Consider the following 26752-nt stretch of genomic DNA (forward strand, 5'->3'; position numbering starts at 1 on the left):
ACAAATTTCCTTCACCTGCTTATACATCAGCTGTTTAAACTCAGGCTGGCTTCTACAACAGTTTAAACTCAAGTATATACCTTTTTACTGTGAGCAAGTGAGCAAAAACCTCCGATTCTGTTCTGCTGACTGAGCCGCAGAAGTTGTAACCCTGCAAGTGGGTTCACCTTAATTCTAGTATCTTCCTTCATCTAGTTTTATATGCTTCTCTCCTACAAATAAACAGATTTTTCTAGAATGTGGACTTGCACAATCATGCCAATTTGAAATTCAATCCTTAGAATGGAATCATGCATCTACCGAAAACTGTCGTTATGTCACTGATCTGGTGTTTATTATGAGTAACTGTGTTGAAAACTCTCTGGGTAATTGCCTAGCAGCATCATTTTTGCATATAAGATCATCACTAAAAAAAAAAAAAATTAAACAACTTTTACACCTCACTACATCTAAAGGTCTTTAGAATAAAATGTAAAAAAATTTAAATTGGATTAATGACATTCATTTGTACAATAAAAGCAGCAAAACAGAGTATATAAAACTACTTAAAATATCAAATATTTTTTAATGAAGAGAGAGGCAAGCTGATGTTTAAATAGTAATCTAGCAATTAGATATGAGTTAGTATGCAAATGAAGGAGGAATTTCACTTATTAAAAATTCCTCAGTAATGTTAGAAAGCTGAACAACCAATTTGTTAGGTGCACACTTGGTTTCTATTAAAATATCTCAAACAGATTCTAAAAATGCACAGGGAATTATGGGAACCAAATATCTACTCAAAGACAAAACACATCTTAAATTCAGTCCCTAATCTGTACGGTTTTTGTAAAAGCCAGCTCCATAACAGGCACAGTCAATAAAGCATATTCTGATATAAAAAACTAACAAGAAACTTTAATACTTACAATAAATGTTTTGCTGGTCATTTAAAAACAGTTTAATTTAGCAGTTAAAGTGAGTCATAATAACCCTCCGTGTAAATAAATATACCAAATCCACTGTTAACAACTTACAAGTCTGTCAACAATGACTACAGCCTCACACAAATCTACCTAGTGCTGAAAAGCCAAGCCACAGGTTGATTCCATTAAAAGCAATAGCAGTTATTTGAAACCTGTTAGAAGAACAATTCTAAAAGAAAGAATTGCAATAAAAATACTAGAGAGATTTACATTGTGAATTAAAAAAGAGAAAGGAGTCTTTGATTTTGCAGCTTACATTTCTTTAAAAGAAAATACAACATAGTTAACGCAGGACTTTGGTATCTGCCTCGTAGATCTGCTTTTGGGAGTACAAAGCATGAGCTTCACACATTTCCTCACCTATTTTAGCGTGTAGGCTGGCATCAAATGTATGCAAGGTTACAACATTTTGTTATATGACATCAGTGCAAGTCCAAGCTGAGTCTTTATAAAAAGGTTTTTCTGCCATCTTTAATGCCAATTCTTTAGCAACTATTAAACTAGTACATCATGGGTCTTTCATAGTGAAATTTATCTCTGCAATGACTTACTCTGCCCAGGATTGTCATGATTCTCTCCTAAGTCTCTTCTTTATTCCAGTGAGTATCTAAACAACCATTATATTTGTCCAGAATCAATCCTTTCTGTTCTAGGTTGTAAATAAACTCTTCCATGACTTCTTCTATATGTACATACGTGCTTTTAAATTTTCTCTTCATCAGCAAACAAAGATACATTTAGCCACCTGCTTTTACCCTATCACCCTATTTACCCATTCTTGAGAATCATAGAATCATTAAGGTTGGAAAAGACCTCTAAGATCATCGAGTCCAACCATCAACCCAACACCACCATGCTCACTAAACCATGTCCCTAAGCGCCTCATCTGCACGTCTTTTAAATACTTCCAGGAACGGTGACTCAACCCCTTCCAAACCTTTGATGTATTTGCTAGGACAATTTTCAGTGCCCTGATCAGCAAAAGCCTTCAGAGACCTTCAAGTCCAACCACATCCAGCACCCCATAACAGAAAAGTTGCCACTTGCCATGAAGACTATGCAGGAGTTCCTATTTTGAAAACTGACAGGCAAAACTCTCACCACAAAGAAATAATGTTTTTGTAACAAGTGAAAACTTTGTTCCACAAGATGAGGAGAACTAGAAATCCAGCTCCTCAAATTACTGCCAGAATATATGACACAAAAATGAAGTAAAGGATTATTATTCTCTATTATTATATACAAGAGTCTCTGAAAAGATTCATATCGGTGTTACAAAGGATATAAAATGTTATTTCTAATCTGACTGATTTAAAGTATATTTCAATTTCCTCATTAGATAAATTTGCTGAGTCCCACAGTTGCAAGCCATAGGAAATGCTTTGAATGTAGCAGAACACAACAAGGCAGGGATTCCTTGGAAAGCCATCTTCTGTCATTTCCTTCTCTCTCGCTGGTCTCCTGCATAGTTGTACAGTAACTTCAGAGGAGCACAGCAGCTCCGAGAGGGATGACCACCCACTTACTGTGATCAAGCTTAGCATACCTCCAACACTGAACGTTCCCGTCTATTAAAATCAGCAAGCTTTTCACTAGATCATTTGTCAAACTATGTTGCATTGTGTGTCCTGGTTTTGATCACTTCTATTTTCTATTATAGAAGATAAATCCCTATACTGTTCGCACATACCCTAAAACGTTGTGTAAGGACCTGAATTAGACTGAGAGGTAGGTTAGAAGTTTGTGATTTTTTCTTATATCTACAGCCATAGCAGGATGAGAAAAGGAATAGGGAAGGAAGCCTTCTCTTGCTTTCTTAAGTAATTAATGGTTTAAATCTGAACTCACAGCCACTCTTTCTATAGAGGACACATACTAGAAATTGAATGCAAAAGAAATAATAATTAAAGGAATGCAGAGCTTCTGCTAGATCAGATTCAAAAGTTCAGAATTTCCCTAAATCAAGAGTGTTTCTGCAGTTACTAGCACCCACACAAAGCGGTGGGGAGCCTGTTCTGTATACCAACATGCAGCGATTTATCTAATCCCTCTGAAACATCTAAAACAGTTTAGGAACGCCATTCCACAGTATAGGTTAAAAGATTATGATTTTCAGGAAAATCTACCAAGAAAACTAAATGAATAGAATACATGTCAAGTTCTAGAGTTTTCATTTGCTTTTTCAGATTCGGAGCTGATAGGAAAGATGTATTTGCATAGTTTGAGACCGTGAATGAAGCTATTTCTCCAGAAAACTAGAAATTTTGGGTGGGAAGGAGGAACGGGTAGGAAGAGAGGGTAAGGTTACTGCTCGTGAAGCATGTGATTATCAGATGTCAAGCAAGTTCCTTTTAACCCTGGCCAGACTTGTGGTTCATGAAACACAACTAGCAGGTGAACTTAGCTTTTCAGCATCACACAAATTGATTGCCAGTCTCAGAATGAGAAGAAGAAAACTGGCAAAAAATAAAATAAAAAACCATGTACACACACATGCAACTCCACGTTGTAGTATTTCTCCTACTTGTAAGATGCTTACACCTCCCGAAAAAAGGAAAAAGAAAAAAAAAAAAAGAAAAATTCCAGGTATTAGATTAGTTCTACTGCAGCACTCAACCATAGGAATTTGTCAGTTAATTCTCCACCCTTTAAAACAACTTATCTGTTTTCCTTCAGCTGTAATTTTGTAGGTTTGTAGCAACATCCCGCAATTAAAAGAAACTGTATTTTCTCCCCTAAAATACCAGGCACAAGTACTGTTTTTCATATAGCTCCATTCCGGCAACCAGGTTTCCATAGTATCAAGAGACTAAAAAAAGCCAACAGGCTTCAGAGACATTAATTTTAATATAATGTCTTCTGGAAATCTCTGAACTATACCTTAAAACTGGCATTTATTTATATGGTGTTATTAGTCTTAATACCTAACGGCAACATCTAAGAGCTAGAAATGGAAGAGTTGTATTATTCGAACAGAGATAGACAGATGTCTGCAAGAGTGAAGACTATCCATAGCTGTCCTTTATGTAAAACACTGTATGGCCAAGGTGGCTGGATGCCACTGTATGGCTTCCAGGTGGCCAAGAACTGGCTATTTATTATAAGCAGCATATCTTTAAACCAATTTTCTATTTTTAGAGGATTTTGTAGTAGGAAGTCAGGGAAATATTGGTTTTCATATTCACAAGAAGTCAAAAAGCTCCCTGTGGATAGTTCGACACTCCACACACAGTCCCATGAGCTTTGGCAGAATCCCTCAGAATAGAAATGTTAGCAAACTTCTCTTAAAAATACTGTGGCATCTAGGTCAAAATGCCTTAAAACTGATAACGGAGAACTGAATGGACACAGAGCTAGTTTTGACTGTTGCTGCCATTATCACCAAAATTCCTTCCAAATCCTCCTCTCAAAGAAGCATAAAAATCAGCTCTCGGTATCAAATTGGTACTTGTTACATTTCTGGGAAATCAGATAAATACCACCATTTTCTCTTGCACCTTGGGATTACAAGCCCAGTATACACCTCATGTAGAATCAAGGCTAAAGGAAAACACTTCCCAGTTTTGCTCACAGCCTGGTTTTTTATGTCTGACAAGAGCAAAGTGATTTCATTTTTGTCTGCTTTTCAGTCTTATTTTAAAGCATATTATTTGCTTAGGCATGAATAAGTGAACTCTTGTAGGAACCAAGTTCTTTTTTGTCTGCCCATTTCCATTTATGCCGAAAAGGTAACAGCCTTATTAATGTATTTTTAGAATTAAACAAGATTGGTCCATCTTTTTTATGATCACACTGAGCACATTTGGAATACCATCACTTCCTACAGGTTAGAGGTTGCATTTAAACAGATAAAAAGAACAATCAAAAATAGTTGTAATTTTTCTACAGTGCTTTTGTGCAGACCCAAAGCAATTTGAAGGAACAGTAACATCATTCAGCTGCCATCACCTACTAAAAATATAAATTAAGGAAAAAAAACCCAAATCCTCACTCACTGAGCTTAAGTGGGAAGAAAGCAAAATACTTTTCCATCAAGTGAAAAATTAATCCACTTGGTCAGAGATTGTGCAGATACACCAGACTGTTCAACACTTGTACCAGAGCTGCTCTTTTTCCAAGACCCCATTGTCCCACTTCTCCAATGCATCTGTAGTTACGCTTAAGCAGAAGAATTTCAAAATAAAAACAGGAAGAAAGTTTCCTTCTTTCATTTTAGGAAGGAATGAAAGTTCCTTCCTAACTTTCATTAGGAAATGAAAGTTGACAACTTTAAGAAGTGTCAGGGGTACGCTTGTGCTTAATAGACGTTATATTCAGATGTCACCACGAGGATTATGACTAACTGGTAAACAGGAATTACCTTTTGCCTCTAACGGTTGGTTGAATCAAACTATGTATCAATTAAATATACAGATTTAAAAATACTGGTGCCCAGTCTAGATGTGCAAGATCTGCTATACCTCAGACTTGCAGGTTAGCGAGAGCCCTGCTACCCTTACAATAACAATGTGTACATACGTGCACACACACAAACTTTCAGTATATATTACATATATATACATATATATGCTGAAACATTGCAGTACTCTTGCAGTTTTGGTAAATCTTTCATCATTAAAAAGATGCAAGAATGTTGTTTGTATAGTTGAACCAAAACCCGAACTAGATGCTGTCTAGGAACCGAACAGCTCAGAGCGTGTTGCAATGAGCCTGGCCGTTCTCCTGCTTCACATGCAAAAGGGGAGGCTCACCGAATGGACAGGAGCAGCAGCCAAATTGGCAACAAAAAACCCTAATGCAAGGCAGTGAATTAGGGTGGACCTTACTCTTTCGGTCCACCAAATGGCCCTAAGTGTAAGAGGTAAAGACAGCATACAAAAATGTAAGAATATTGTTGGGTTTAATTTCTTCCTCCTACACACAATATTAGGGAGGCTCTTACAAAGTACTGCATCGAGCTGGCATCCACACATTTGGGAGGATATGAACAAACTTTCAGAAAACAACCGCAAAAAATTGCAATGTGATAATCCATGTTATTACAAAGACACTAACAAAGCCTCAGTTTATTTCCAAGAGAGAAAAAATATCATGGTCCCTATGCAGCTGCCTGAAAAAAAAAAATTTAGATTTATATCTGGTGGCAGAAGCTAGCGAGGTTCACACTAAGAATAAGAGAAAACTCAGCCACAGGGCAATTAATGAAGATTACCTAAGGATGGGAAGGTTTCTCTGTTGCTGAAAGGATTTAAATCATTAACAGATGGCTTTGTAAAAACCACTAATTCATCCAGCCATTGAATACAAATGTAAGACATAACATTGCTATGCCTGCCAAAAATATTCATAATGACTATAGTTTAAGTTACAACAATAAAGTTAAAAGCTTGCTTTCCAGATCAGTTTTGAAGTTCGTATAAAATGTTTACTGGAATAAAACAAAAATCTAACCTATTGCTAAATAAGAATCTAAAGTTACTCGTGTGTGTAATTTTTTAAAAAAATATTCCAGATATTTTAAACGTCTCCTTAAATGCTTATTGCTACTTCCTACCTACAGTCAGAGGACAGATATCTTTATCTAATACAATGATAAAATAATACTGTCTGTAATAAAATGATGTCTATTTTCCACCTATCACTACTTGAAGAAAAGTTTGTACTAGTAAATTCTATAAGCCCTTGAGGATAAAGAAATACAGGCAGTTATACTACAGACCATTTTGCATGTTTTAGTATAGGTACCAACTGAACTGTTCTGCAGCAAAATGATGAGAGATTTCTTCTATTACCATCTCTGGTTTTGATTCTCAAATCAAACCTTGAATTTTGCCCTTTTTTTTTCTTTTTTTTTTTTAATGGATAATACACTGGTTTTATCTAGTTTATACTTCAACTGGAATGTAAATAAGCAGCCATCCTATTCTGAAGACAATAACATTTCAATTTACCTGGAAAAATAAGTGATTTTATGGTACAATAATGCAAACTGCAACGCCTCATTTAGAGAACAAATGCATTATTCTGGTAAAGTACTGCAGAATTAGTTTCTTTTTCTAAGTATTGATATTATAACATTCTTGTTTGATATGAGATATGCTCTGTGGCAGATGAAAAATCCCCACACATCACATCACGCAACACCTGCAAAACAGCTGCGCGCTGTTACAAATAGTTAATAATCCACTGGGTTTTAATTTAGTAAGATAGTCTATATCCTACTATACTAAAAAAAAAAAAAAAAACAAAAAAAACCATTCTGAGTTAAAAAACCTCTTCCACTTTAATGGATCTCTTTATTTAAAGATGGTTATACTTGTATACATCATCAAAGCAAATCTCAAAGGAAAACACAACCCCAACTTAAAGAATTCTTTAAGTCAAGCTGTAAGGCAGCACACTCTGAACGGTAGTATTCAACTGTTCCTCTATTTATGCTTAGTTTGACTACTACACTAAACAAAGGTAAAGAAGGGTTAGGCATGTAAATATTATTCACAAATAAGAGATTTAGAGTCAGAGCCAATACATTTCTTTCTTGTAAATATTTCAAGTAACAAATCAAATCATGTTGTGGTTTGATTTTTTCTGATCAAGCATTTACAAACTTCAACAGGTGTACTATAGAAATCCAGGCACTCTGATGAATTAACAATGACCTACAATGGCTTTAGCATTGGTGTATACATTAATGATGGTTGCAGTTTTTTAAATCCCCTTCTAATGGAACCTAATTTTTAGGTTGGATAGCACTTGCACTAATATTTGCTTTACTTTTATCTGTCTTTTTAATTGGGCAGATACCAAGTTTCAAGAAAACATTGATCAAAAATGTAAAAAAGTAGCAAATAGGGCAAGCTATATAATCTCTTTCATTTATAACAACCAAGTCATAAACATACTCCATTTCTGATTGTTTATCAAAGCTAAGAAAAATCACATGAATTGGCAACCATGGAATTGCTTATGAAAATCCACATATAATGACAGCTGCCTCTAGCTAACCGTTGCAGCTCCAAAACTACTTGTGTGCTTTTCCAATACATTTATTTGTGCTCTATCCAGAAAAGCCACTGCACACATTACAATTTTTATCACAAAGTTTTTATATTGAATCAGGGAGAAAAAACATATATTGTCAGAAATGTCAATGAAGAATCTGTGAGCACTATTTCCACAGGCAAGTTTAAACATTAATCTCTGAAGTCTTATGTTAAAATTAATTGTACAGGTTGGACAAATCAGTATCACATGGCTTTTCAGAAAAACTGCAAACTTGATAAAAACTCAGTCAAAACTGTGCCAGCCCTGTTCCAGCTAATAGCTATTCTGTTTACCTGCTGAAGCAAGACAACACCTTTTCTTCCTTTTCTGTATAGATCTTTTATTTGTTCTGCTCAACACACATCATCTTCAATGTTGAACTACTTTAGTTATGCTCAGTAGCTGATACTGAAGTTTTACCCCCTTCAGAAGATCCAGAGACCGTAATAACACATGAAGAAATGATGCCTTCTCTTCGCCTACCCTCATGGTCTCTCCTGCTTCCAAGAAAAGGATCTATCAACCTGTCAAACTTGTCGTTCTATAGTGAGGAGTAAGGGAAAAGGTTCCCCTTACCTCCATGACCCCAAGCCACTGAACAACCTCGAGCAAGAATGAAACATCTGCTCTCCCTTGCATTTTGCCCTCTGCCAAACTGGACTCTTGCTTCCCTAAAGCCTGACGCTTGCTGCAAGTGTTATAAATGGGACTAATTAGGATCCTAGTTGCCCATTAACTCTTTTATTATTCATGTGACATTTATGATGAATGCATTATATTACTTACAAATAGTTGAGGTGGCACTTACACAGAGCAGCATAAACTTTAGAGTCATGGGAGAAATCATTTACCAACAAGACAGACTAACTACACCAGTTATGATAACCACTCACTGCAATGTATAGTACATTTAGCTCTTCTCGGTTCAACACAAGAAATAAAGTAGCTTGGCATTCCTAGAAGTGCAGGTGGACCAGTCATTTATATTTCAACAGCAGAATCTTTTGCATCAGTGTAAATATCTTCAAAGATGGCTTTCTATAGCTAGAGAGTATTGTGCACTGCACATGTAGTTCATAAAATAGAAAAAAACCCTGCCTTTCTCCAACATAAAAGTCTTCAACAACCGCAAAGTTGTGATTTCTCAGGATTACCATATCCTCTTAATTAAGCTGCAAAATTCAGAACAGAATAACCCCGATGAATATAACAGAAATAACACAGAAATGGATTTGATTTGCATGTAACAACTGCTTCTTCCAGAATTAATTACAAATGTGCTGGACTGTGTAAAGTATGGATTAATGTCCTGATTCAGCAATGCATGTGCATGTTTAACTGCTCTTCTAAGCTAAGGCTAGGAGTAAATTGTCTGGACAATTAATTATAATTCTTCTTTCATTTGCCAGAAAACCAGTAAAGCTTTGTGCAGAATCAGTTACCCAGACTTCTCGCCTCCCTTCAGAGATCTTGAAAAAATCCATATGCATAGTTACCATTCTGTAATCCTCTCCATTAAATTACGCATTATTCATCATCAAATCTATCTGTGAAATAAGCCAGTACAGCCTATTCATACTTCCTATAGATTAAAAGCCTAACAAGAAATCAACTTCTAAAAATAAAATATTGTTTAAAAAAAAAACCACCTAAGGTCAATAATCATAGTTTTGAAAGGGTCCTTGCACAGAGTACATATCAGTACAATTTGTAAGCTATTGTTTAATAGTTTGCTAAATGCTTATTCTTAAGTAAACAAACAGTAAGAAAAATGTACTTTGAAGGCACAGATAAAAATGCACATCTATTTACTTTAGAAGTCTGCAAAGCCTGTTCTTTCATTGTCACAATGTGAAGAAGCGGTGGAGCTCTTTAAATTAAATCACCACGGGAGTTCAATGCACACAACAAATAAAAGCTGCATATTATATCCTCTCCCGAATGCAAAGGCCAGCTCTGCAGAAATAGATGTTGTAGCACCAGTAAATACTTTAAAAACACACATACGTGCCCGAAGAAGAAAAAGTAAAATAACATTAACAGATCTTGCAGACAAGACTTGGTCGATCCATCCTGAAAGACCTATTTTCAAATACCTAGTTTCACAGAATCACAGCATTGCTTTGTTCGTCACGAAAAGGTTGTGGGGGGAAGAGGAAGAAAATCCCAAATCATGATTTTGTTGCAAACTGCCCAGTAACACTAAAAAGGAGTACCAACTACTTCAACAAAACCTAAAACACCAACAAAAAATCCTCCAAATATAGAATGTGAAGACATTTTTGGTATGAATGAGGACAGTATTTAAATACACCCTTTTTACAAAGTAATTTATATTGCGATAACATCCATTGCTTATTTTTCGTATGATTGTATTTAACAGTGCACTGTTGGAAATATTTAATTTCAAGCCAAAGTAATTTGCTTTTTTATCCATGGTTTCTAAACAGCACTAGACCACTGATTTTGATTGCAGAAATAGTTGCATAAAAAGTCAGTAATTTTGGTGACTCTGTAAAAATATTTAGAAGACCACAGAATCGATAGCCTACAATAAATATTGAAGTTAATCTAAATTTCAGTTCAATAATGCAAAGAATAAAACCAGCCAAATTTCTCTGATAGCGTATTTGTACAACAAAAAGAACAAATAGAAAATTCCCAGCCAACCTGAACATGTTTAATGTTAACGTGAACGTTAACTGCTTTCCTAAATGCTGCATGAGATTTTAAAATAGATAAAGTGAAGTACACTATTGGTGTTAGTCCACTGAACTTGCTGTTCAGAAGCATCACACACTTCTTCCAAAGTAAATTCTACAAAGGGAACATCACTATTTCCCCAACAGAGCACTGAGAATCAAATTTCGGGATCTCCTACCTCGATCAAAAAGTCTCCAGTTCTCAGGCCAGCTTGCCATGCTACTCCCCCTTCATCCACAGATTCCAAGTACTGCAAAGCAGGAAAGGCTGGAGTTGGGGTGAATTCTTCAATTGGTGTGTCAGCTTTAAAAATAAATACCACATGAAAAAAAGAAAGTTATGGAGTGCTTGCAAATACCACTTGACTAAAGGCCTATTATTGGCCATTCAAATTGATGGTTAAAAAATGGTGGGTGCTAAAAGTAAGAAGACTCTGCCTCGGAGGATATCAAGATGCTGGGAACAGAGTGCAATCTCTCTGCAATAGCAATCCACAGGTCTTCAATTCAGAGAGAAAAATACATGCTTCTTTACTGACACAAACCAAATCAAGCTGTATGAAGCAATAGCTGGATTCTGAGTATTCCAGGATATTCAGTATTAGTTCAAGTAACCCTTTTGTATGCCTAGCAAAATGCTTGTAACTCTGGAAATGTCCAACTGGAAATGAATTGTGTACTGTAGCCAGAAGAGAGCATCCAGCCAAACTGGGGGGATGGGGTAAGTGGGAAAGGATGAAAAAGATCAAACTGAATTTTTCCCCTAGATTGAGATGTGTATTACAAAGAAGCTAACAGAAGAAATCACTTTTTAGGAAAGGAAGCAGAGCAGGCCTTGTAATAGCCCCCTCTCTCTCTCTGTCACGTACACGTACAAGCAGAAAAGTCCTTGGGTCTTTCACCTCAGGTGCCCTCACTGTTACAGAGAAAATCTGGGGACAATTGTTGGGCTTACACAGAGGGAGTAACCTCTGCTCGATGCACAGACAACTCATGCCAATGGGTTAGCTAAAAGGTAGTGCTATTGGCTTTCCTAGTAGAACTCCAAAAAATTTATTTAGCTAAAACTAGAAAAGCTTTTACAACACTGAAAATCTATGGTGGCATTGGTTTGGGGGCGGGGGAACAAGGAGAGCAAAAATGATGTCCCAAGAATGAAGATATGGAATAATTTTCATGCTCAAGCAAGGCAAGGGAGAACCCATGTAAAATGAGGGGGAGCAAGAGATGGGACATACCATCATATATATATATTTTTTAATACAAAAGGAGCAAACTGGACTGAAAGTTAAAAAGCAAAGCATTCAATAGAATGCTTTTTTTAACTCTTAAGAATGCCATTATTAGAGATTTTAGTCTACAGAAAAGTAACATGCAGTTTAACATATGAACAGCTTTTAAAATGAGCACACTACAGGCCATGCAACATACGTGCAGCTTCTGAAGATATAAAAAAAGATCATATTTTCATACTAAAACTGCACCAATGTCACCTTGCAGAAGATCCACACCTATTTTAAACAAAACATCACTCTCTTGTCTATTTCTATTCACAGACCTATTTAAATACACTGACATTTGAAATAAAGAAGCAGGTTTTATAAGGAAAGCAGGTTTCCCATAGTTAGGTAAACTGCATAACAGAACAGATTAATGACAAAATATTACATATACCAACACAATAAAAATACAGACAAAACTTTCTCCCCCCAAAACGATTATACAGTGCTTCTCCTATGTAAAAATGCAAACTGCTTCAGACAGAAGCCACTAAAATCCGTCTGAGTAGTATAGCATACAGAGAATCCTGTTGTCTAGCAACCAAGTGCACCAAGAATAATTCCTGCTTATATTCAGAGATGTATAAATTTCTTCATGCCAGTGCACATCACACACACACACACAGAAGCACATACCTTTTGCCCCTCTGAGCACAAATCCAAATCCTTCATTGTCTTTTTTCTGCAGGACCACTGCCTTTTCTTCTATTATGCAGTCACTGTAGAGAGAATTCCGAGGATAGCGACCATTATTACATCCCTTCATCACCACTGTAGTAGCTGCTCCTCCAGTGTGCAGGTTCATCATCATCACAGCCCGTTAATCAAATAATATTGCAGTAACCAAGCATGGGAAAATATAGAACAAATAGTAGCGAGGGAAAGACAAAGACTAAGCTTAATGATAAAAGAGAACATGACAAAGCAACTTAAAGGGAATAAAAAAGGCAGAGAGGAAAAAGAAAGAAGAAGAAATCATGCATGGTGGTTTGTGTTCTATATGAATGACTGAAGGAACATGTGATCATGTAATCTGTGGGCTAGCTAGGACTCTAAAAGGAAAAAAAGTAAGTGAACTGAACGACAGTATCATTAATAAACTCCTCAATCGTGGATGTACCAGATGCATCTTCTAGTGAAGCCAAAATGAAACCAACCAGAAGAAAAATGAGGCAGCATTTTAAATTTAAAGATAATAAATTATGATTTTATATTAGCTAACTAAAAGGCACAAATATATTCTGAAAGCTATGCCTTGCATCAAAAGCCCTTTTTCAATCCTATTGAATGTTGCATGCTGCAAGAATCCCACATGATCATCTGACAGCCTACAATGCTAACAACGTGCAGCTGCCTTGGCGTCATCAAGCACAAATTTCCACAGCATCAAGAATCTGCATAATTGAAATAGTAACAAGGCATGCACAATCAGGAAAACACATTTCTAAGGACTATTTCCCATCTTCTGATAAACAATTAATATGATAAAACAAGGAGATGGCGTAAAGGACTATTTATGTAAGCAGTATGTCCTTAAAGAGAAAGTAGCCTTAGGAATCTTACTGTCATTGGCTAAGAAAAAAGTAGACGGTAGATGAAGAAAATGCATAAAATCCACATTAAAATGGGACCTTTCATATACAGGGAATGATCTGTAAAAGCCTTAAGTTGTTTAGTGTCTTTCATTAACCATTAGGTTACTAAAAATAAGCGCAAAGTAAAAAAAGAAAAAAAAAAAGATTTTGAACACTCTTTTAAGTATAAAACCATTACACAGCACAAGTTGCAAGACATTCCTCTGAATAAAGACAGTGTCAGGGGTTAAGTATTCATGAATCGTAAGCACTGCAAAACACGCTGCTAGGTTGGCTTTAAAATACCTACAAAACTATTTAAGATAGAAAGAAGTATGAGCAAGTTTTCTTTTCTTTTCTTAATTTTTTACTAGCCAACTACTGTTACCACTGGTCTTGCACAGAATCTAGTCACTAAAGCAATTCAATACAAGAGACCGGATCTGCTTCACTGCCATTAATAATCCAGACAGGGAGGAGGAAACTAATTGAAGAAAAATTGGTGTGACCTTTTTATTTAAAGCTCTGAACAAAGACAAGGATGTTAATATCAGGACACCAACGGACAGCCTCCGAACTCCAGATCTTTCACGTATCACAGACTATCCTTTTGGTGACTTTCCAACTCTAACTGAGGGATGCCACTTCATGTTACTGCTAAAGTGATGATGGAATTAAGTCTTCCAAACTATTTAAATACCATTGAATGGAATAACACATGAATTAAAACTACCACAATGGTGACTTCCCGAGCAACAGATGATCTCCATCAGTATCAACAGCTTTTGAATACTATCTCTCAACTTACTATAATTCACTCTATAATTCAGACATTACCTTCTCTTACAATTAATACCCTTGCTGTGGAAAGGATATAATAAGAAAATGCCTGTTTCTCGAGAAAGCCAAACACACTCCTGTTCAGGGATATTGGGGTGGGATGGAATATGCAACCCTCAGAGCCCATACTGTAGCACTGACACCCTCCATCCATGTCCTAATGTACAGAAACTGACTGAACCTACAAGCGTACTGGCCTATTTTCTTCATGTTACCACTCACATTTTCAAGGTGGGGCTCCATACTTATCCACTGAAGAGTCAACAGTAAAGCTGTCTCCAGCATTTTTATTAGTACACAGTGAAATTAATAAAACCCGTTTCCTTAAAGTTTCCTTGTAAACAATCAATAGCTTAATAGAAGTTAGAAGGCTATTTTTGAGAACCTAATCATAGAAAGTGTTTGGTTCAAAGAAAACCCGTCCTCTCCCCTACCCAAATCCTACTCTCATCTCAATTCATTAATATAAAGAATTCAGAAGCCTATTAGCTAGGTACCTCATCAAACCTTGCTCTGATTCTTTTCTTTTTGTTGATAAAATCAAACAAATTCATAATATCACTCCATAAAAAGCTGAAGGCTGAAGTTCCAAAAGCAGTGCTCAGAAAACTCAGGATCAATTCACCCAATCAACGTTAGGCACCTACACGTAAACCAACCCATCTAGGTTCCTTTCACAGACAGCTAATGAAGTGAACAGGCATTTTCAAGTTATGCTCACTTCATCCTAACGTAGAGGTCTATGACTGTTCAGAGTAAAAGTATGAAAACCACCAAAACCACCTATGATTTTCTTTTCATGTGCAGCACATCTATTGCATAAATTACAGTTTTATACTTCAATTCAGACATTGAAAATGGGAACACTAAACTGCCAAAATTTTACAAAGTTTTGTGTTTTACATGCAAGGCGGAGAGGAAAGGGGAGGGAAGCAGAAGTGCAAAATGAATTTTTGGTAACAAAATGCGCAAACTGATCTCTATTACTTGACAACTACAGCTTACTAATATACTGTTTCAGTGATGTACTACATAAGGAAAACTCCATCACAGCCTATAAAGCAAAAATGCAGGTTTGAAAAAATCAAAATGTGTAGCCATTTCTTCTCATTTACTTGCTAGGAGAAGGGGACCTGCAATATTCTTATGGCACGAGCAGTTTAAAGTTGTTTAAAGCAATCACAGAAAGCAAACTGTTTCTCTACACACACCCAGTGCTGCAGGGCTAAGAACTAGCAGCAGGAAAGGACGGAAAACAAACATGCACACACAAATGAACTGAACTTGCAACCTCCACACCCCTTCTCCCAGCAAACTCTACATCCCTGAGAGAAGGGGCCAGAAGGGGGGAAAAGAAGTTTAACCTCTACTGTTTGCAATATTGCTTTTTGTTTGCTTTGCCATGACAGGGTTCTCTTATCTCAATGTCAGACTGGACCTCTTCACTGAAGACATGCTGAAGGTCTGTTCACAGTCTACCTGGTCCTGGCAGGCAAAGCGGTGCCAAATGTAAAAGTAGGTCAAAATTTCTCACAATGAGCCTTCTTGGCAGCATTTCTTTGATCCTGAAGGTGTTGTAAATACTTAGCAACAGAATGCATATAGGGTACAGCTACCAGTGACAAATAAAGGCGACATTACGTTACAAGCCTGTTCAGAGGTCTGAGCTCAAGCAAGAGGAAGAGGCAATTCTTCACAGATGCTTTGAGTACAGTGTATGGCTCTACATGAGGCTGAACAGTCCCTGCTATCTGTGATATGCTAAATTTCAATAGGTAAAATCCTTGAAGTCCATTTCTGTCCCATCTCAAACTGAAATTAAACATCGTCCACTTCAGAAATGAGATTTCAGAATATTACTAGTTCCATATTATGGTAATAAAATGAGTAATTTTAAAATCAATAGCTCATTACTTAAATAGAGCACACATTACTTTGATTTTGGGCTGTATAAGTCCAAGATTCATTGCATACAAAGTTAAATGCAAAATACATCCTATCAAGCGTAGAATATTTCTGCAAGAAGTACAATCTTAAATAGAAAAACTTCAGGCCAAAAAAAAAAGTCAGCCTAACATCTCTTTTGCTTTATGCAAACACTAAATATTAGAAAACATACTCGTTCATCAGTTCATGTAGCTCCTCTAACACTTTAAGGCTCAAGAATTTTGCAGAGCTGTTAGAATTTCCCTAATTTTACAGACCTACCAATGGAGAAAGGGAAATAAAGAGATTTACCCATGGTCAGACACCTGAGATTTGAACTCAGCACTGTTATGTTCAACATAACAACCATCATTTGTGTAGACTTTTCAAGATAGCAAGAATTTCTACTTTGCTAACAGCCCATTAAGACAATACTTGAGGAAGGAAGTACAATTATGAAGTCCTTCATAAAGACCTTTATGAAGAAAATAAAGGTTGAAGCACAGGTTCCTGATGGAGGCAAAACCGTGAAACCTAGCTTCCATTTCACAACTAGAATAACTACACCCTATCTTAAAGCATGACTTACTCCAAAAGTTAAAATACTAAATTACAGAGATAAAAACTATGAGGACCATAGAATAAGTGTAGGCAAGTTTGTATTGCATGTATCATTGCTGATTTCAATGTGAAAAACAGAATGTAGAGTACACCCCACTGGAAATGACCATCATTATCTGAAAACAAAAATGGCTATTTGGTATATTGTCAATCTCTCCTTAAGGCAGAGTAAAACTGAATTTAAATAGGAGTTATTTTCATGATTGCCTCCAATCGTGCATCCCCTAGAAACGTAATCTAGGTCTAACCTTTTCACCTTTAACAAACTGGACTACAGCCTCCCAAGGCAGAAAAGTTATCTAACAGACCACACATGAGATTCAAACCACCTGAGTTACAACCAAATAAGTAGCCTTCTCAAGCCCACAAACCCTTCAGATGGCTTGCTCTATCCTTGAGTGAGAAGTTATTCTCTCCAAGTTCACTTCTTTCAGTTGGCCAAGTAAATCCAAGTCTCTTCATCAGAACTTTTTTATGTCCTCTCCTCAGTACTCTTGCAATTTCAATCTTTTTGAAAGATCTACTGAATTCACAGCTAGCTACATGTTAGAAGGGTCAAATCACAGCCTAACAATAAAGGAAATGCCTTTTTTATACTTTGCCAGATGCAATAAAACAATAATAAATTTATATACAATTTCTGAAAGCAGTCACATTATTTCTTTTCAGGCTAAGATAGTCAATTTATGGTGGTAACATTCAAGCCCATAGAAGGGCATTCTGAAAATCTATTCAAGAGGAAGTCTTTACTGCACGTTCCAACAGTCAATCCCTGTTAAAAGCACATAAAGAATATTCTCTCCAAATATTTCCCTTTTTTGGGAAGTTACCTGTACAGATACTGTATAAAATGGGAATGATGTCTACAGCAAATCTTACTGTAAGATATAACAGACTTCCAGTGGAAAAACTTTTGAAGCCATTGCTGGAAGGGGTCAACCTTACTATTTATAGTCATCTACCGTACTGACTCCAGGAAAATTGGCTAATCCTAGTAATTAAGGCCTTCAAGATTAATGAAGCCTCTGTATGTGATTGCTCAAGTTTCCCAGGCATTGATCATCCAGCTGTAGGTCTTACAGAAGAGCTTCCACAGCTCTTTGGTAACATGCGGAACAGCAATCACTTGTTCAAGAGGTATTAGCTACACCAGTGAGTGTGGTTCTTTGCACAGCAAACAGGAAAATACACAGATGGCTCCTCACCTAACCCACTTACAACCCAAACAGAAACAGCAAGATGTAGTCAACCGTAATTTCAAACTCATAGTAACTTCTCTGTAGTATGTTGCCATCACATGCAGAGATTCCCTCACATGATGATGTCTTTCCTGCATTGCAATGCAATTTGTCTTAAGAACATGCTTGTTTGGTAAATATATGATATAGCTTTGAACAATAACAGGTTATTATGCTAACGAATAATTCACAACCCAGTGCTACTGCCTTTGATAGAATGTTTTTGTAGTTTCTTATCATAACATATTAAATAATCAATAACAATTTCCAACTGTTTTGGTGAAACATGATTTACCATTTTTCAGAATGTGTGTTTATTTTCTACATTTTGCTTTTTTCAACTACTTCTTCCCACTTTCCAGCAATGCTTTCTAGCACAATATACTCTTACAGGAGATATTCATTAAAAATACAGTTACATATTTTGTCCTGTCTTGTGTCAAAAAACATATGCACAGCGCTTACTCTGTACAACTGATCAATCCTGTCAATATAATTTCCGTCATATAAGACGAGTCTAAATGATTTTCCTTTAGAACGTATGTTTATCTGGAAGTTTATAGCAAGATATGTTTGAGAGGAGGGCAGTAAGAAAATATTTTCAAATAGATTGTTGATAAGTACCTCAACATTATACTCAAGGAAGACACAACCTATCATTAGAACAGAAATACTGGAAAACAGTTAAGTTTAAGTTGATAAACTCCTTATCAGGTAGCTGAAGATAGAAGTCCATGGAGTATAATAATAGTACAAGAATTAAAATATGACAGACAAAGGATGAACAGAATCACATAGAAGAACAAAAAACCCATCCTTTCTGCTCTTCAGAATCTAAGGCCAAGAGATTCTCACAATAGGCTACCTAAGTAAAAACATTGTTTCCTTTCTTGGCAGTGTTTGACTTTCGCCTTTCTTCTCCTTACCCAAAAAACATCAAAATTGTTTGTAGGAACTCACAGATGTAATTGTTTCTTGTTTCTTCAGATAGGGTATTGGGGCCCAGGCCTATATTTTCTTCCATGGAGCTACTGCACATAAAGTGGAGTTGGGCTGAAGTTGAGCTGTTTCCCAAAACAATGATTTCATTATCAGGATCAAGAATTCTCACACCAGTACAACATTTACTGTTAAAACTGAATTAGATAAATTAGAGGTCATATTTGGAGGTAACAAAGCTGCCCATCCATAAAAGCCAATACAGTTCTCAAAATACCCTTTAGTGTCTTCAAAATACTTACACTGGAAATAAGCATTTCATCAGGCATTCACAATGACAGCGACTCCAAGTCATTTTGCTATTTCACCAAAAAACAATTACAAAATCAGGGCTGCATGCGGACATGCAGCGTGGAATAAAATGCTCAGTACTGCCTATGGATTCCAGCTTCACAGTACTCTCAAGGTAACTGCAGCATCCAATGACAGTATCTTTATTAGCACTTCCAACAGTTGGCTGTGTGTCAATGCCTTACTGGCACAGCTGGCCCTCAAGCAAAAAAAAAAAAAACAGAAGGAAAAAAAGACCAACACCACCACCCTTGCACTATTGTGCTCTCTGGCTTTATTTGTGGCAAATATCTTCAAACTGCAATAGAAAGGACATACTTAATTTCTCCTCAGCCAAGTTTACATTTCTTCCATGGCTGAATGGCTAACTCGGCATAGTCAGGTCTCCCTCAGCTGGCTACGCTCAGGCCAAGTAAAGGAATGGGAAAAGAAGAGAGGATGCTTCAGCAATACTCCTATATACTTCCTATATCTATATATTTGTCTTTCATTTCTCCTGTATCAGTGGTGTTTCTAGAGTTCAGTGAACATCACATAGAGATCTATGATCATCAGAAAAGCAAGGCTGCATATTTTCCACTGAAATTCATTTGTTGATGAAAAAGGTATATGCCAAACCGTAACAAGCCATAAAAGACACTTGGATATTCCCTAATTCCTATATCGCACAAGTCTATATTGCATTGTGAGGAAATTACAGACTACAGTAAAACCTGACAGGGCATATAACTTCCTCCACTTACAAAGGTGTTTCGTTCACACTTTTAGACAAGTAATCAAGCCATCTCTATGGGATTTTGAATACTTGATACCCTTGGTACAAAAATGAACAGTTCTTCACTAAGTTACAGGGAAAAAAAAAAACCATCAGTAATGAAGTGATTCGATAAGAATTAGGAAATCAGAAAGATTGTGCTACTTTTTCCAGCCTTGTGATTGACAGAGTTGCCTAAAGGACTAACCATGATTATAAAGAAGCAACCTATGTTAAAGAAAGTAACATTGCTATATACTTCAATGAATTTATGCTATAAAACATTACAAAGAAATACAGGTTTTAAAAGAGAAACACTAAACTTTATGACACAAATGCAAAGAAGTTACACAATTTTTTTATGTAGAACCAAGGAGCAACTTCCTCTCGCTATGTATGTATATCAGTCCACATTCTTTTATCCAGCTTTTAATTACACTTAATATCATATTCTTCAGTGTGTAGGAGAAGGGAGTAGGTAATCTAACACAATACCCAAGTCAATTGATTTGACTAGTACTACTTTTGTTTTTTTCCGTTTTCACCTTAAGTTGCTGAAACTGTAACCACTAAAGTAACATATTGATATAGCAAAACAGGAAGTCAAACAACTTCCTGGAAATAGAAATCATCCAGTAAAAGCCTGATTTTTTATTATACAGAAACCTAATATGAAGGAAAAAAAAAGTCAGTGGTAAGGTCATAATCCTCTCTATATATATACACACACACACTCTCTCTCTCTATATATGGGATACATATGTACCCATATGTATGCATATATAGATATCCATATATGAATACATACACACACTATATATACACACAATACAATGAGTATATATAGTATTTTTTAGGAGAAATGTTATTATTCTCTTGCATCTGCACTGGTAGGGAGAAAACAAAAAAGCATGGTGGGGTGAGGAGAATGGTAAAGTGAGATTAAAAAAATAAAAGCTGCATTCTTCTATCTTAATTAATTTCGTTTGTATTTTAGAAATAAATAGTCAGTTCAAGTACCACACATGACAAAGTAAAAACTAAACATGGCACATTCAGGCAGGTGTCCTTCTAGTATAGAACATGAGGGTTTTAGAAGGCAGAGTCCTTCAAACCATTTCATCCAGATGTTCCATCAATCACGTTAGTATTTTGGGCTACAGCACACTCCACTTCTACCTGATATTTAGTAGCAATTTTCAGTTGTAATTATCAAGCATTTGAGCAATCTAAGTCTGCACTATGAAAACATTAATATTCATTGCTCATACTACGAGCCTTGAACAAACAGACTTTACAAACACATATATATGTTTAGGTAACTAGAATATTTATCCACCTTACTTTTTAGGTTTGTATTTTTCTACCCCAGACCAGCTGCAGTTCCAGCCCCTGCTACTGCCACCAAACCACACAGAAATAGGAATTTTCTCCCTAAGCAGCTTAACATATAAAGTATTTACACAAAAGTAATAATAATAATAGCTATTAATAACAACACTGTTTTTCTTTTCTAATCAATAATTCTCTAAATACTTTTGCTAAAGGTGGTCAGTATTATCACAGACAACCACAGTAACAAGGAAAAGAACGTGTTCAAGGTTAGCAAATAGGACAAATAACAAAGGTGGAACCAGGGAAGTAAACCCAGATCTAAAATAACGGTGTGAGTGTACAAAAACATAACTATATATAATAATAAAGATTTTCTTCAGCTGAAGCAGCATCTGAACTAGTTCATAAAACTTGCTAATCAATCTCTATGCTTATCTCAGAGTGGCATACATCAGACAGGACTTTGATTTTTTTCCTTCCCTTTTTAGAGAGCGCCACTGGAACATATGCACAACCATGGTGGGTTGGACACGTGTCAGCTCTTGGAGCACAACATCCTGTCCCTGCCAAAGGCCAAAAGCAGAGAAGGGTGTAAGAGGTGGACAAGCACATTTGGTGCTTCCCCAGCGTACTCCAGCAGCCCCCAGCCAAGCTGCGCTACTTGCTCCTTGTCTTACTGAAAAACATGGTACACTGTATTCCCTTCTTCTTGCACAGTTTTGTCATCATGCTTTGGCACGTGCACATTCCACGGGAATACAGGGGATTATATCCGCCTTCCTCACGATCTGTCGATTCATGTTTCATTAATACACTCTAGTCACACTTTTAGTAAAAAGAAAAAAGTGTTTTAATAACACATTTAAAATGTGTTACAAGCCCTTTAAGGTAGCAGTTTGACATTGCAGATCTTTATAACAATTATTAAACTCACTATACATTTCAGTATCATAACTTGATTTGTTCACTCAGCCGTTCAGGGAGTCTAAACATACTAAAAGTTAAACATAAATAAATTATGAAATAGGGGAAAGAGACTGGTGATTTCAGGACTGGTGATAACCGTGAGTTTCAAATTAGTTTTAAGGGATCCCTCAGGTTTTCCATCACAGCTTGTTTGCTATGATGAGCAGGAGGAATTATCATCCTCCTGTCCTACATTCCTTGGAAATACAGCTCTAACCAGAAGTCTGAGTAACCCTGACTGTTCATTTCAGCTTTACAGGCATAAGTATTTGACTTAAATTTCTGCATTGTACAGAAGTGTATACTGCTTTAATCATCAGTGTTAAAATTCCTGTAAAATTTTATGACACTTTAGTATAAGACATGTTACAAGTTTCAAGTTCTGTCTCAAAACAAATGAGATATTAACAAAGGCATAGAGGAAAGTTTTTCTGAGAGCATTTTCATACATTTTTCTTCTCCAAGAGCTTTAAAAACACAGTATAGAGTGAGAAACTTAGGTTTTCTAGGATTTTACTGAAAAGAGATATTAAGAGGTGGCTTCAATTAGAATTCAGTTTGCACATATCCCTTTAAAAATCCTAACTAATCACCATATTGTTTTACAATCTCATTAATGTCAAAAAAGAGGTGGCAACTCTACCTTTTTTCTGAAATATATTCTCCCCTCTCTCCATTTCTCTAGTTACACTAAGCCCTTGAGTTATTTTAAGCCTACTCCAAATTTTGTTTACTTATCTGCAAAACAGCTTGAGAAATGTCCATTTTAACAGCTTTCCTGTCGAACAGTATCATAATTTTCAGCAATTTTGTCAAAGCATGGCCAGTTTAGCCCACAACTTTGGTAGCAGTGAAAAATCACTGACTTTACAGATACCAGCCGATGAAGAGAAAGAACTCTGCTTTATTTAAATTAGCAGTTACTTTTCTTAATTAAGTGAATGTTGAACTGGAATCTTTCCTTATTGCCCCTTTCCTTTGATGTTCGGCTATAGCTCGCGGGTTGCATTGACGCGTAATTTCTGGAAATATGAAGCTTTCATTTTGTAAGAACTGGACACAGGGTAAAAAGTTTTGGTTTACCATTTCAATTCAATTGAGGGACTAACTTAAGATGCATAGAGTTTAATTTTAAGTGTATTTCAGAATTTATTATATTTGAAGTGTTTACAGTAGAGGTATAAACCACCTCTGCTGTAGCTACAACTGTTCTACAAATCTGACTGTGCTACACTATCAGTCTTTGGAAACGCTAGTTTAAAGGGTCACACAATCTACACAGAATCAGCCCTAGTTTTCAATTGTAGCATTAAACTCTTAATTCTGAGACCTGTTATCTGTGCCCAACATGCTTTTTTAAATTTACAATTAGAGAAATTAGAAGACACATGGGTAACAGGCTTTTTTCTAAACATGCAGTTACCACTATTTCCTAGTGCACATATTTAACTTAACATTCACTATTCTGTTCAGAATTCTGCCAGGAAATCAGTTTTAGTGAAATGCTTATCCATTAAAGCAAATCTTTTGTTGATATATTTTAGTCTAAATTAAGCCTTCGTTAGACATTACTTCTCCAGAATATGGGATGAAATTTTATGTTAGAGAGAGCAGGCACCCCCAGCAATATCACCAGCTATTCAATTGGTATATCTGCCAATCATTCAAACCTAGCATCCCCACCTGCATGCCACAACCTCTGAGGACAGAGCTAGCATCTGTCTCTTGGCTCAGCGAAAGAATAATAGTTTCAAAAGACTTGGATAAAGAATCGCTCTATCCGCCAGGTTCTTGGCATTCATCAGCAACACAAGGTATGGGTTTAAGTCGAAGCACTCTAACACACATGGGACTCAAGCCCAGAGCTTCTTTATTGCAGGTGAACACCCTGACATCAGCTATTGCTTGCTCTTTAGCAGGTCCCTCTTTGTACGGTTTGACCCCACCCAATTGATAAAGAAATACAACTCCAGCACATCTATTTCTCCCAAGACAAAACAAGACATCCTCCTCCCATCAACCTTATGTTTTGCACAATGGAAGTGACCAGCTTTATTTGGAGCATGAAAGTCAACCCCTTTCTGACTTCTTGATAGTTTCTTCTTTTAAGAGGAAAAAGAGACATATGTTGCCTGCCAGTCACCCTTAGAATTTGCCTTGTAGACCAAATTCTGCAAATGCAATAAATATTTGTGAAAATCTGGCTAGAAAGAGGAAAAAAAAAGTGGTTTAAATCATTGCTCCCGCTGGAGGAAAGCCCACAGTGCGAGCTCAACAGTTATTTGTTCCTTTTGGCCTGCCAAACTTAAAAATGCATCACTTAAAATCAGAGGCACCATATGTCGGCTTTTGCTCATCTAGTGATTAGGTGAGAGGAAGGCAGCCAAAGGTGTAGTGGGGCAGGGAATTAACGGTCACATACAGGAAGCTACGTCATCGCAGTGGAGGCTAGGAGACAGGAATGTAAAACAGTAATTGTTAGAAACTTAATGGTTCTCCTTTCCCCCCAAAACCAAACATTTTAATCTCCTGTTTTCTGCTGCTATGACCTTGCATCTAATTATGTGGCTCCTGTTTCTAACTAACCTGGTATCATACCCTCACAATCTTTTCTTGCTGACCTCACCTTCTGTCATTTCCACTCCTTTTGCCTATTTTTTTTCTTTTCTCTATTTTAATTTAGAAAACTTTATTCCTCCCCATGCACAGGACACAGAACTTTTAGTTTTAACATTTAAATCCATCCTGTCCTCCAGCATCCAGTCAGAGAAGTTACAGAGAAAATACTGTTGAGTTTGAGAGTGTCAGTTGCTGTGCAGGAAATGGCACATCCAGCAAATCATGGCCCTTGCAATCAGGACCTTCTGTACCCGTAGTTACACCGTCAGGTTTTCACTAGCACTAGAGGTGGATCCTTAAAAGTTTTTCAGAAAGAGCATTTTAATTTTAAATTTGGGAAGGCTATATACTTTTTTTCAACTTTGGTCTTGGAAACTGTTGGTCTTTCTTTGCTAGCACTTTACCACTAAAGATTTAGGCAAACACCTAGCCCAGAAAATGTCTGACAAATTTTAATCATTAGTTACAAAACCATCAGTTGCTAAAAGCAGGATCTTACTGAAATGCTTTAAACAAACTTCACTATTAAGGCAGCAAACAACTTAAAAATGCTTACAACATACAAGTTCATGGAAACTCTTACCACTCACTGTATAGTTTTGCATCTTTCTGTAATTGTATTAGACTTTAATATTGCATCTTCATGCAATTATACTACAGATTTCAACAAAGAGATACTACAGTTCAGATACATATACACACACCCCCTTTTTACCTCCTATTTTAGCAATTACTTTAAATATTTTCTGTAGTCACCAACATAAAGAGCTCAGTCATGGCAGCGCACAACAGCAGGGGAGGCAAAGTGCAAAGTTGTTTATTAGCAAGTAAGATCATTTTCATTAGAAACAAAATAACTGTAAATGAAAAACTTCACATTTTATATCTCCACCTGTTCCACAAAATCTACAATGCCTTAATTATTGCTTAAGCATATATATAATTTTCCAAATTGTATTAAATTATATTCTTCAAGTTAATGAGGCACAAGGTATTAAAAATGAGCTACCCTCGTCTTTCCACCTCGCACATTAAGAGCAGTTCAGCACTATCAGACTATTATACTCACACAAAATGAATTAATTCAGAACAGGCATCAGGCAAGCCCAACAAAATATCTTTAGAAATAAAGTAACAATACACGCACACAAAATATTTTACATATTTTGTTTTCCATAATTTGGTTGGTGCTGATTGCTCTCTATGCCTAAAAGAACCAAGAATATCACATATGCAGAGATCTTAAATCATTAAAAACTCAACGAGCATTCAGATGTAACCACATCACTCTATCACATGGTTATATCTATATATTTTGTATACATGACATTATATATACATTACAACTATAAGCATACTCGCATATTTTTGCTACTATCTCCCAGACAAAAATTAAGCTACGTATATTGTAAAAACATTAAAATACTACTGTTTTTACTTCTTTCCACCAGAGAAAAGGAAATGAAGGATTATGTTTAAAACCTATATCTGAAGCTAAGAACTGTAGAATCACTTTCAATTTGTTACCCATGTATCAATCCCAGAATAAAGTATCAGAAATCATTTATTTATTTTTAAGAATGAACAGTATCCATTTT

The 26752-nt window shown here is 36.2% G+C and overlaps 1 protein-coding gene across 1 annotated transcript in view; it reads right to left on the minus strand.

Annotated features, from left to right (window-relative positions):
• Positions 1 to 26752, minus strand: part of SHANK2 (SH3 and multiple ankyrin repeat domains 2) — a 316058-nt gene that overhangs the window by 129450 nt on the left and 159856 nt on the right. The window contains exons 15-16 of the mRNA XM_075163387.1: positions 12628 to 12710; positions 10891 to 11015 (exon numbers count right to left, since the gene is read on the minus strand). Of these exons, the coding sequence (XP_075019488.1) occupies positions 10891 to 11015; positions 12628 to 12710 (208 nt within the window). The remainder of the gene's footprint in view (positions 1 to 10890; positions 11016 to 12627; positions 12711 to 26752) is intronic.

Source organism: Calonectris borealis, chromosome 14, assembly GCF_964195595.1.
Source record: "Calonectris borealis chromosome 14, bCalBor7.hap1.2, whole genome shotgun sequence".
NCBI classification, from domain to species: Eukaryota; Metazoa; Chordata; class Aves; order Procellariiformes; family Procellariidae; genus Calonectris; species Calonectris borealis.